The sequence below is a fragment of the Nelumbo lutea genome, chromosome 1 (assembly GCF_056320005.1).
Source record: "Nelumbo lutea isolate HS-2025 chromosome 1, American lotus-T2T, whole genome shotgun sequence".
In the NCBI taxonomy this organism is placed as follows: Eukaryota; Viridiplantae; Streptophyta; class Magnoliopsida; order Proteales; family Nelumbonaceae; genus Nelumbo; species Nelumbo lutea.
Window position 1 is genome coordinate 4,031,085 of NC_142684.1, and position 13,775 is coordinate 4,044,859.

General features: G+C 39.0%; 1 protein-coding gene across 1 annotated transcript in view; it reads left to right on the forward strand.

Annotated features, from left to right (window-relative positions):
- The window catches only part of LOC148873247 (putative E3 ubiquitin-protein ligase ARI8), a 30,864-nt gene extending 21,662 nt beyond the window's left edge, over positions 1-9,202 (forward strand). The window contains exons 11-15 of the mRNA XM_088963528.1: positions 375-422; positions 3,265-3,336; positions 5,095-5,194; positions 6,109-6,235; positions 8,510-9,202. Coding sequence (XP_088819654.1) covers positions 375-422; positions 3,265-3,336; positions 5,095-5,194; positions 6,109-6,235; positions 8,510-8,765 — 603 coding nt within the window. The 3' untranslated portion in view covers positions 8,766-9,202. The remainder of the gene's footprint in view (positions 1-374; positions 423-3,264; positions 3,337-5,094; positions 5,195-6,108; positions 6,236-8,509) is intronic.
- The last annotated feature ends 4,573 nt before the right edge of the window (positions 9,203-13,775 follow it).

Here is a 13,775-nt window from a genome sequence, read left to right on the forward strand (position 1 = left end):
AACTAGTCAATTGGACTTGGGGGTTGGACTTGTACAAGGGCAGAATTGGAGGCAGCTCTACAAGGCCTGATATTAGGGAAAGCATATTGTCACCATTTCATGTACATAATTTTTCAATAGTTCAATAAAGTTGATTGTTATTGGTGGAACAAAAAAAATCCTTGAAAGGTTATGCTTAGCTAGTTTGATGTTCAAAATCTTCAGACTTCATAAAAAATTTAGTTCTTGTGCTTTATTTTTGTCTTTGCCTTTTGACTTCAGAGTGGGAAGCTTTTGTATGTTATACTAATAAAGTATTTTGGTTTTTGTTGCTGATAAAAAAGCATTACCTGTTTTGCATCTAAAATTTTTCTTTTGTTTTTGTTTACTCACAGTCGAGGCAAAAGGCTCTTGCAGATTTGCAGCAAATGCAAGCTGTGCAGGTATACAAATTTCTCTTAATTGTAATATGATCTAGGTGGCTTGTGAATCTGTTAACCTTTTGAAGTGCATGCCAATGCGGCATAACATCTTAATATATAAGAGCTACCTATGCCTTTGTGTATTGCATACTAAAGGCACATTGCCAATTTGCTTAACGTTTTGGGCTATAGCATGGGCTGTCTTAGTTAAAGTACGAGGTTTGTATACAAACTGAACTAAATGAATCCTCAGAACTAAATGAGCATCAGAGATGATGGTGATTTCCTTTCATCCTCGTCAGAAGCTAACGGAAGAGCCCTCCAAATAGATTGAAACTCAGCTTCCACGGGACATAGAATTTCTCCTAATTGCCCACCTGCTGCAAACTCGTACTGTTAATAGGTTATAATTTTCTTTAGCCAATTGTCAAGGCTGTTCTGAATTAAAAAGGAAGCGTTCATAGAAAAGGCTTCATAGAATCAATCTCCATATTAACCTGACTTCGCTAAGGTATGAAACCTATGGAGATCACATTCTGAAGGCTTGGGATTAGTCTTCATTCTTCAGCAGGTGTCATTGAAAGTAGCTCCATGGTGAAACATTTCCCATGACTGGTGAATTTGAACAAAATTGCAGTTACAGATTTCACATGGTGATGATTGCTTCTGCTGGAACTGAGGGTAGTCGTAGGTGAAACATGATACCGAGATGCCTGTAAATGCCTAATGCACCTCTGTCCAGAATTTTTGTAAGTGGAGAGTTGTCTATGTGTTTGTGCCCCTAACTCCCTATCCTTATTTGGGCATTATAGCGTAAAAGATCTCCCCAAATTGTGGACCATCATCATCCATGTTCTTTTTGGTCCACCCTTAGGCCCCTTCAACTTGCAACAGATCAATTCTTCTTACAGGTGCTGTTGGTGGTCTTCTATGCATGTGATGAAACCATCATAGTCTACTTCCTCACCTCACATTTTATCATCCCTTGGAGCTACTTCATAGGTTCTTTTGAATGATTTGGTTTTATCATCTATTGGAGCTAATTTTTCCACCTATCCATCTCAGTATATGCATTCCCCAAATTGTGGATGCTAGCTATAAATTCATATGCTTGCTCTGAATAAAATTCTCGTAACGTTCAACATATGCTTCCTCTGAACCAGTGTTTTTAAAGGCGTAGGAGGTGTACGCCTGGAGGCATACCTCCATGTGAGGCGCCCCCAAAATGCCATAAGGCGTATGCCAGAAGCACTGACACCTCTTAGGCATACGCCTCATATGCTTTTTTCATGAGTCGTGCTAGAGGCGTACGCCTCTTGCACACTTCATGTAAAAAGACGGAAAAAAAAGAAAAAAAAGAAAGGAAAGGAAAAGAAAGTCAAAGAAAGGGAAGGGGAAGAAAAAGAAAAGAAAATTTGGTGCAGGCCAGTTCCCTAAAAAATTATGGCATTTTGTTGGGAAGTATTCCATGGGAAAGTAAACACTCTAGATAACCTACAAAAGAGAAGGCCTTTCCTCTGTATTTCTCCTAATTGGTGTATCCTCTGTAGAGCTCACGGTGAGGATTGTTACCACCTATTAATATCTTGTCCCTTTTCTACAGACCTTTGGGCTTGGCTACTTTCGTTGTTTGGGAGCAGTTGAAGTCTACCAGCAGAAGTTCACATGCTCTTCAACCATTCTACCTTTTATTGGCCTACAAAAATAGGGAGAATTATGTGGAGATGTGCTCGTGCTGCCTTGATTTGGACTCTTTGGGAAGAATGGAATGCTAGAATTTTTCAAGAAAAGGAAAGGAGTAGTCAGGAATTGAAAGACTGTGTTAAATAGGGCAATACCTTGGCTGAAGACCTTGGAAAATTTTCATTAATTCTCCTTTAATGACCTTTGGAGATATTGGTCAGCAGTAGCGAGGTGCTCATCCCTAAAGGACAAATCAATTACAAGCTGGTCTCCTCCATCCGAAGGCTCACTAAAGTTGATCTTTGAGTGAAGTAGCTTGGGTAATCTAGGATTATCAAGAATGGGGGGTGCTTTGAGAAATGAGAAGGGAGAAGTTTTGTTGCTCTACTCAGGTCCCTTGGGAATTGGGGACTCCATCAGGGCAGAACTTTTAGCTGCTGTATAAGGGGTGCAATTTGCAAACCAGCTGGGGGTACAACACCTAACAATCGAGGGGGACTCCAAAGCGGTGGTGGGTTGGTTGAAAAATCCTGAAGAGGCTATGTGGCGTTACAAGAATGAAATGAAGGAATTTAGTTGGTTGACAAGGAATATGTTGGTCGCTGTACAGTGGGTGGGGAGATCAGCAAATACTTTGCCAGATGTGTTAGCCAAGCAAGGGGTAAATAGGGAAGAATTTGGGCTCAGTTGTGATTCTTGCCTTTCTTTCCTAGTTTACTTGTAAGATTCAAGGAGGGGCTGCAGCTCGCGCCTCTCCCTGGGATGTTGTATGAACTTACTCTAAGTCTGCCTCTGAATTAATAAATTTATTATCATTCATCAAAAAAAAAAAAAGAAAGAAAAGAAAAGGAAAGGAAGGAGGCGTTCCTCCTCATCCTCCTCTCCTCTTATGGAGGTTTACACCTCCTTGTGTTCAGGAGGCTTATGCCTCTTACATTCTGAATTACGCCTCACGCTCTAGGTATTGGAACGCCTTGCGTCGTGCCTCCGCGTTTTAAAACATTGCTCTGAATCAATCCTCTTGGTCAAGATGGTTTTTTGCCTGGTAAGATTTCCTGGGTTGGACTTCTATTCCTGCTATGATGCATAGCAGCCTTGGCAAAAGATGTGTTTTTTTTGTTTATGTTACTATCATATTGCCATATTGCATACAGATTGACATTTCTCTTGATATCTGCAGATTGAGAAGCTAAGCGATAAACAATCTCAACCAGAATCACAGCTTAAATTCATAACAGAGGCTTGGTTACAGGTAAATCTTAAATTTTGTCATCTACCTCATATTTTGGATACATAGCAGCCTTGGCAGAAATGGTGATACCCATGCAAGGGCAAAAGATGAATTAATATATATTGGTATTAAACTTTTAAGATTATAAATGTGTCATCCTATATGATAGATCATGGTATCATATACAAAATCCATCAAATGAAAACATGTAACTGCAGTTGTTATCTTTCAAATTCCAATGTCCCATTTTGATTCGATGTTTCTTTTGAAAAGCTAAAGCATATTCATTCAACCATTAAGGGAACCTATCTGCACCAAGGTTCTATACAATGGGAATTTACTTGACAGACCTTTAATTTACAAAAAGAGTCGGAATCAAAATGAAGAAAATGACAAGACTTTCTTTTGAACAGTCTATGCACCCCAACCCAAGACAGTTCTCCCCTTTAGAATAGCTTTCAGCTTATCTTCAGATTCAAACTTGTTTTCAAAATTCTTAAAGTTCTTTCTGACCAAACACAGTCAACATGACAGCATGAAAAGTGACCTTCCACACAATAGAGCCTTCTTTACTCAATTCTTTTGGTTGCCAGCTGGCCCAGCTTCTGAGAAAAGGAATGACACTCACATCGAACAGCTTTTTCATCCAAACCCACAGTACCTCTGAAGTCTTGTAGTGAATAAACAAGTGATCGGTTGTCTATTGTGAGGTATAGCACATAATGCTAGTTTCATCTTTCAGCTACTCCCCTTCTTACCAGATTTACCTTGTATAAGCACTTAATAAATGCTGCCTTCCAAACCAAAAAGGACACCTTGGTGGGGGAGGGGGGGACAGTTGAAGTCCAGATGAGAGAAGCTGGAAAGAGAATAACCTCCAGTCCTGCTTTGGGATTGTAAAGAAGACTTTGAGGGAAACCTGTCTGATCTGATGTCCCACTTCCCCAACCCTTTATCCTCACTCTCCACGTTAGTCTCCACTTTCCTTAAGGCTTGGAGAAGTTCAATGATCATAGGTTCCCAATCATTCAAATGTCTTGTTAGAAAGGGTCTCCATATTTACTTTGCGATCTACAAAAAAATAATTTTCTTTCACCAAACTGTTCCTTTCCTGAGCAAAATCAAAATTTGTGTTTCTATGTTTATAATAAACATTATGAACATATCATCCTTTTGTATTTAATTACTATTATAAAACGTCTGTTGTTATGTTTATGCTCTAAGCTGAAGTTTATTTTATGATTCTAAAAGCCAGTGAGGCATATGCCAAACTACCTTGTTCATGTGGCAAGGTCTATGCCTCAAATTACGTGAGGTGTATGCCTCACGCTTCAATTTGGTGAGTGCTCTGAGACTAGACAGCATCAAATTGAAAAAAAAAGAAAAGAAAATATTGATGTATAGTCAATAGTTTTCAAGGCAGAAAGGTGAAACTATTGTTACCTAGGCATCTGCTTTTGAAACCAGATTGGCTCCTCACAGCACATCACAGCCATGCATTGGGAACATCTCCCCATGAATGACAATATATAAATATGGAAGATGTTTCAAATGTGTTGCTGAAAGTTTTGTGAGGTTGGTGGGAGGAGCACTCTGTGAGGAGAAAATCTGGATTCCTCACTTGGGCATTGCCTATGTGATTGGCTTTTTATAATAAAAAGAAAATTAAATTGTAGGGTAGTTCCCTAGGTTTAATAGCGACCAGTAGTCTTGCACAGAGTGCACATTGTCAGACTCAAACCTTGTTCTCCCCTTACTGAATTTGGTTTTTTGTTGCAGATAGTCGAATGTAGGCGAGTGCTCAAGTGGACTTATGCCTATGGATATTACCTACCTGAACATGAACATGCTAAAAGGCAGTTCTTTGAGTATCTGCAAGGTAATTTTCTTTGTTAGTAGATAGGTGTGCACCTTTGGTGGGCTTGGGTTGTTTTTTGTCAAAATTTTGAATGGGTCTGGCCAGTGATTTAAAAGGCGCGCCTAGGCACATAGGCGAGACGCATTTTGGGGTATGCGCCTTGCTCAGGTCCTAGGCGCACCCCTTTCAAAAGGCGTACGCCTGAAGCGCCTTGCGCCTCAGCCTAGCCTTGGCCGGGGGCTCCGTCCCCGGACACCCGACCACGCCCCTATTTGCTAATGTTGTTCATTCATTCATTGCAATAAAATATCTTCTTAAAAGTTTTTGAAAGTTATAAAATCATTATTTTTTATGTGAGAAGAATTTCAGACTTGAGGGGTGTGGTATAAGGGCGACTCATAGAATCAAGAATGCAATAGGTTTTACATCACATTAGCTACTTGAAGTAATGCAATCGAGGAAAAAAAGAGATTGTGTGTTTTACATGATTGAAAATGCTTTATATGTTTGCTTTTATTTTTAAATTTTCATTTGAATATGCTTTACATTTTATCTTTATGTATTTTAATTTTAGATAATAGGCTTTTTAAAACATTTATTTTAAAATTTTAGTTTATATTTTTTATTAACATTAGGTTTAATATTTTTGTTTTGATTTTTTTTTGCGTTTTCTGAAAAAAAATTGGCATTTTTTTGAAATTTCTGACCTTTTTCTGATTTTTTATCTTTTTTTTTATTTAATTGCGCCTTGCGCCTCAGGCCCAAATTGGCCCTTGCGCTTTTTTTGTGCCTTGCGCTTTTAAAACACTGGGTTTGGCTCAAAGGCTCAAGTTGGGCCAACCTGAGTTGCACCCCTATTGGTAGATTAGTAGTTGCTTCTCTCGTTATCCTCTTTTTTTCCAGTCATATGTAAGATATATCTTCTTGTTTTGTAGGTGAGGCTGAATCTGGGTTAGAACGGCTTCATCAATGTGCTGAGAAGGAATTGCAAGTTTATCTGAATGCAGAGGGCCCATCAGAAGATTTCAATGAATTCCGTACAAAGCTTGCTGGACTAACCAGGTAATTATTAGAAAATTCATCTTCTAGAACTGAACACATTTTTGTGTGGTTTCATGTGCCTAATATGATCTGCTTCATCCTACAAGGTTAAATGTTTTCTGTCTTAACAAAGTTCACACGAAACAACCCTACTTGAAACAAGCAAGCAAACTGAAGTAGAACTAATTCCTCTCGTGCAAGGCCGTTATTGCATTTTCATTCAAGTATCTTTTATTGGATGGGAGAATGGAGTTTTCTGGAGTAGAACTAATTCCTCTCGTTGGCTGCCTTTTACTTCAACTGATCAAGTAGTCATATCTTTTTTAGTTATTGCATTATTTATCATATTCCATGGATATAGCCCTATGTGGAGTGGAATGCAAAGCAGGATTCACTAGTCAACCCCATGTAGTTGGGATAAAGCTTGAGTTGTGTTGTATGTGATGTGGTCACCTAGGTTGCAGTGATATTAGTTCTTCAATATCATATTATAAATGAACTATTTTAATTGTCAGCTAAATTAATAAGAAATAGAAAGCTGGTTCTTGTTGGCCTTGTGGAAAACAAGGTATCCATCCAGTGGAAGGAAGGTGGTTCTTATTAATAGTGTTCAGCTGCTTTGCCTACATTTTACCTCTTGCTCTTCCGGATTCCTTCAGGTCTGGCTCATCTTTTGGAAAAGAAAATGAGAGATTTCTTGTTGAGGGGGTGGAATGAAGAGTTAAAATTCCATCTGTTGAGCTGGGACAGGGTCTGCAAACTGATGAAGGCTGGGAGCTTGGAGATCAGAAATCTGAAGAAATTCAACCTGGCCTTGATTGGGAAATGGTGCTGGTGCTTCAGTGAGGAACCTGTCAACCTGTGGAGAAGAGTGATCAAAGCTACATTTGGTGTTATGGGCATGGGATGGCATTTTGGTCTGGAAACGTATTGGAAAAGCATACCCTTCTTTCCTTCGAGGATTTAGAGTTAAGACTGGAGATGGCAATGGAACAAGGTTCTGGGTGGACAAATGGTATGGGCAGAGCATCCTTTGTTGCATCTGTGTTCCATTTCTTTTTTTTTTTTTGGATGCTCAGGACAGGGATATTTGGTTAGGTGCTGCTACTCAGTCTCCTACGGAGTAGTCAATTGGTTCCCAACTTTCAGAACAAACCTGAATGATTGAGATATGGTTCGGGTTCAGTCTCATACTCTCATGTTCCTCAAGTGAGCATGTTTTGACTTGAGAAGGCGGTGTAGTGAGAACAGTGGTCTGTTCTCTGGATGCTACTCAATCTTTAATAGAGTAGTTAATTGGTTCCCAACTTTCAGAAACCTGAATGACTGGGAGATGGTTCAGCTGCTGGAGGTGCTTCAAATGGTTCAGTCTCATGTTCCTCAAGTGAGCATGTCTGACTTGAGAAGGTGGTGTAGTGATAACAATGGTCTATTCTCTGACTGCTACTCAATCTTCAGTGGATTAGTTAATTGGTTCCCAACTTAAAGAAACCTGAATGACTGGGACATGGTTCAGCTGCTGGAGGTGCTTCAAATGGGGAGGAACTAGGTGAATTCCCTGCCAGTAGAATTTGGTATTAGTGGTGCTCCTCCAAGATTAAGTTCTTTGTATGGATAGCTTCCTTGGAGAAAGTGTCTGAGCTGTGTTAAATTATTAAGTAGGGGAATGGTGTTGAACCAGGTAGGATGTCTTTTCTGTTCTGAAGGGATGGAAACAGCTTAATATTTATAAATGTGTGGGTTGTGGTCCTTGATACATAGGATGGGTTGGTTGTTTTTCCCCGTCCATTTATTCATTCCTTGAGTTGGCATGTGAAAGGTTGAACAAGAGAGGGCAAATCATGTGGTATGATTCCAATAGCTGTATTTTGGTGTGTTTGGGGTGAAAGAGATATTGGGGATCTTTAAAAGCTTGAGGTCTGATGACCAGGTTCTGTTGAGAAGTACTTCACTCGTAGCTGTACACAAATGGGCGTAAATGTTCTATATTTGTTTCCATTTTGTTAATTCAGACGGCTAGAATATTACAGATTTTTTGAAAGGGAATATCTTGCGATCAGAAATTGTGTAAACAAATGGGTGTAAATGTTCTATATTTGTTTCCTTTCTGTTGTTAATACAATACTTTTTCAAAGGAAAAACATAATCAGCTAAATTGATTCCTGCTCTAGATTGGTTAAACCTTGTTCAGTCTTGCGACATTCCTTATGGTTCTTTTCTTTTTCCTTGTGTCAGCATTTATTGACAATAGATAATTCAAATTTGTAACTGATCTCTTTCTATTTTATCTGACAGTGTAACTCGGAATTACTTCGAGAACCTGGTACAGGCACTGGAGAATGGGTTATCGGATGTGGATTCCCATGCTGCTTGCAGCAGAACGGCAAGCTCAAAGAGTTTAGGAGGCAAAGGAAGGGGAGGGAGAGGCAAAGGAACAACATCCCGAGGTCCCAGTCGATTGGATGATTCAGGTCACTGGTCCTGTGAGCATTGCACCTATGCCAATATTAAATCTGCAGATACTTGTCAGATGTGCCACCAGCACCGGTAGGTGGTGATCTACATAAGTTAAGCGGTTGCCCTCCATCTGATAGGGACCCTTTTTTCATATCCTTGGCTGTTCTCAGTGGTTGAACTGCTCTGCTGCGAGGATGGTATTACTCGGTCAGACAACTATGAGGCTCTTAAGTCTTGGTATAGGGAAAGAAGCATACGGGGAAGGAAAGAAACCAGCCAAGCATTCTCGTGGTTGTGGACTTGTAGTGGTAAAATTTTAGTAAGATATCTTACTAAAAGTTAATTGTATATAATGATTTCTCTCTCTTAGTGCTTGAAGTGGTTGTGAACTAATCATAATATAATAGGCAGACAACATTGGCAGATGGCCAATGCCATTTGCATCTTTCTGCACATATTCAGTAGAAAAAAATCTGTAACCTGTTGAAGAACTTAACGATGGAATGTAAATGGACTTGATCCCTTACCGGAGCTTCCAAGTGTAGCAGTAGACAAAAATCAACCAACCTATTAACTACCAGAAGTAGACAAATAATAAAAGAAGAAACTATGTTAAAGAGCAAAGAGAGGGCAGTAGCAGTTTTTACCAATTTAAAAGGAGTGACAAATATTGCATCTTCAAACGATCACAACTATTGCATTATCCTCAACTATTGCATCTTCAATCGATCACATCATCCCTGGCGTAATGCAGCATTCCCATTCATTGCATCATTCCAGACCCTTTTTACAAATCGGTCCCCATTTTACAAATACATCGAGAAAGCCTCCAAAATTCAAAACCATTTTTAGTTTTTCTAAAGTGGATTAAATGGATTCCCTGGATCCCCTGCCTTGAGATGATGCATTGATCCATTGTTTTCTGTGCGTTTTTGTCAAAACCAATCCAACCGTGCATCATTTCCTGAAGCAACTGTTCAAGCTGCCATACTCAATCCAAATTGAAATCTGTCCCATTACTGCTGTAATTACCATCGCTAAGTATTATTTCCTCTGTTTTCAACCCTAAATGGGATCCATGGATCCCCATTTCCTTGAGATGATGCATTGATTAATATTTTTCTGTGCATTTTTGTCAAAAGCAACCCAACCGTGCGTCTTTTCCTGAAGCAACTGTTCAAGCTGCAATACTTCCAAGTTCCAACCCAAATTGAAATCTGTCCCATTCCTGCTGTAATTGCCATTGCTAAGTATTATTTCCCCCAACCCTAAACCCTCAAATATTTCCTAACCTCCATGAATCATGAGAATAAGAAGAGGAAGGAGAAGTAAAAGCAAAAAGACATACCGAGATGTCCATCAATGATCGCTATAGCAATAACTGCTAGCAGATTTTTATCCTCTGCAACTACAATTTGGTGGAGTCAAGAATAAGCATCTAATTGACGATGGGTTAGAGGTGCCCGACCCTATGGAAAAAGCTTTTGCTGCTATGCTGTTTGAGAACATTTTTGGGAATGCTGCGCTACATTGATAGTGGGGTAAAATATTAATTGGCCCATTTTCCTTTTGTCCAAAAAGATAGAAAGCACTCTCAACAGCACAGGCTTTTGGCCCCCAACTGCAAAAGTAAACTCCCTCTTAGGTACCCTTGACCCAATCCACCCTTACCCTTATTTTATGACCTAAGAATTGGGATCTGTTCCTCACTGAGTGTGCCTCACACCGACATCAGAGACATTCCATCTTGTATTGGGAACATCTCCCTTTGAATAGTAAATACAAGTACAGAAATGTTCACGATGTGCGGCTAGGACATGCTGTGATGTCAGTGTGAGGTGTGTTTTGTGAGGAACAGATCCGGACTCATGACCCAAATGGGTGACTTGACCCACTACTCAAATGGGTAGGTGTGGGTGATCAATGGGTATGAGTCAAAAATTGCCTGCCCTACTAACTCCTATTTATAATCAGTGACCTTAAACTTTTTTTACAAGTCCGTGACCCTGAAATTGATATGCATTGTAAGATATGCACCGATAAGTATTTGATACATGTTGGAGTAATGATTTCCGAATTCCGATTCAATGGATCTATGGGTTTGAGCCAGGTTTCTTTGTATCATTCTCAATAAATTATTTTTATCATTCTATGCTTAAACTTATATTTTATGAATTTGAAAATTTCTTGAATTCTCTGATTATTTTCAGTCTAAAATCTAAATATAAGCACCTGCCTCTACCATTAAGGCGAAACTGGAAGAATTATGCATTATGATGCTTTACTTTTACTTTTCCTTTGTAATGGTGCAATGCGGGATTTTGACAAAGACTAGCAGTCTAGCATCTCCATTGTCCAGCATGTTGTCCACTACTTTTAAAGCTGATGTTTCCAAACCGCCAGTCCATACTCCTGATTTGTCACCTGGAGTAAAAACCATCTGTTCACGTTAGACCTGTTAAATATAAACCGGTTGCAAACATTGCATCTTCATTTTTACTTGTAATTTATTGAAAATCTAAAATCCTTAAAAAAATACAAGACATGGAGAGAGAGAGAGAGAGAGATGAAACAATCGGGTAACAACATGAGAGATTTTGGAATATTTCATTGGGTGTATTGTATCAATTTCCATATAAGCCGACATATGGCACAGGTGGAAAGGGGTTTGTGCCAATTCATTTCAGACATGCCAGTCTATATTGGAGTACGTCTAACTTGTATTGGACTCTTGGTTGATATGGACTGATATAGACTATGTGCTAACAGAATATGCTATATTTGTTGGTTTCAATTTTTTTGGCACATTTTACAATTTGTAGGCTTTCCATCTTCATTATGCAAAAACCACCGGAGATCTTGCTGTAGAAAGGATGAAAACTAATTGAGAAAAAAAAAAAAAGCAGAATGCATTTTTTTCGGATGGTTGGAATTGCTAGTAAGCTTTTGTTTTTATGTACTGTTTGATTAATGAGTTTGGTTTGTGGATGAGAGGGTTGGTGGGGGGTTTTGATTAGTTTTAACTATGTAGGGCTAAGATGAGATTTCTTTTAATGGATATTCTCTTGGGTTGCTCAAGGGTAATCTCTTGGAACCATATATGATATACCCCATCATCTTGGATACATATAAAGAGCCGAGAGAGGATATATGTGTAATTCACATTTACAAAAGAATAAGCTGGGACAGAGGAGTAGATACCTGCATAGATATCCCGTGTATATAACTGTGACAATAACCTAGGTATCCCGTGTTGCTATAACCGTAAGGATCAGTTGAACTTGAGTGTGATGAATAGTCAGGACAAATTTTCTTTTACTAAAGTGGATGAAGTAGAAGCACCTGACACAGATTTCAGACCATCTTGTTAATTCCTTGCAAGTATCTCTACCTGCTAATGATGAATTTTTAGATCTTGTTGCTGAAGGAAAATGGACATGTCTAAGAATAATCAGTCCATATGAAGATGAACGCCCTTCACTACTGTGTCCATAATATGTCTTAACATACAACACACCTCTTCAATTAGTTTTTTGGGTCTCCCTGCATTGATGTATAATCAATTACTCATTAACAATGCTATTAGCAACACTAATAGTTGCTAATGTGGTTATGGTAAGAAAGGCTAATAAGAAATTATGTCATTGCATTGATTTCACATATTTAAATAAAACTTGACTTAAAGACAACTTCTCTTGCTAAGGATTAATCACTTCATCAACACCGCCTCAAGGAATGAACTCCTCAGTTTCATAGATGCCTTCTCTTGATATAATTAGATAAAAAAGTACACCCAAACGACGGAGAGAAGACCACCTCCATTATGGAGACTAACATGTATTGTTGCAAGGTGATGCTGTTTAGGTTAATGTTAGGGCAACCAACTAGAGACTGGTCAACAAGATTTTCAATGATCATAACGGTTATAATGTTGGAACATATGTGAATGACATGGCCATGAAGACCCTTCCAGTTGACCAACAAGTTATCTACCTTGATGTGGTCTTTGAAGTCCTATGCAAATATCAAATGAGATTGAATCCAATTAAGTGTACCCTTGCAAGACCTTGGGTAAGTTCATTAGTTTCATGGTGACACAACAAGGCATAGTGGTGAGCTCTAAGAAGAACCAATACATCCTCGGGAACCTCCAAGGTCGGCCAAGGAAGTGCAGAAGCTTATCGGCCGAATAATAGCCCGTAACAACAAGTTTACGTCTTAAACAATATTTTAGTGCCTCCTTTTCTTTTGAGCAATTAAAAATTTGAAGGATTTCTAGTGAATGGAAGTGTCGTAGCGACTTTGAAGAGCTGTTGGCTTCCCCATTGTTGCTAAGTAAACCAAAGTTAAGAGAAGAGTTATACTTATCAGTAGGTAGTGGTTAACTTGGTAATTGTTTGTGAAGATGAAGGGTGCAATAGGTAGTGTATTATGTTAGCAAAATCCTTGATGACGTTGAGACAAGGTATACTGACGTAGAGAATATAGAATTCACACTAGTTACCCAGGCCCAAAAGTTGAGATCTGATTCCCAAACCCATATCATGGTGGTCTTAACCAACTAACCCTTAAGGTAAATCATCTAAAAGCCTGAGACCATAGGTCGTTTGATGAAGTGGGCCATAGAGATTGGAGAATTTGATATCATATATAGGTCGAAGTCAGCCATCAAAGCTTAAGCACTAGCAAACTTCATTGTCAAATGTACCTTTTGTGGTAGTAGCACACCTCAACCGAATGAACTTTGACCTGCTTTTGACTTTGCATATAGACGAGCCCTCAAATCTTTAGAGGATTGTAGTTGGCTTCATCCTTCTAAGCCTAGATGACATAACAAATAAGTTTGCACTTTGGTTTAATTTCCCTTCCTCTAGTAATGAAGTTGAGTAGGAGACTTTGCTAGCCAGTCTCTCTTTATCTAAGGAGTTGTGGAAAAGCAAGTCAAAGCTTTTAGTCACTCACAATTGGTCATCAATCATGTGAATGGGGAATACAAGGCTAGAGAGCAAATACTATCCAAATATCTCAGCAAGATCCAAGAATTTGCTACACATTTTCAAAGCTTCACTCTTCAATGGAGCCCACAGTTGGAGAACACCCAACC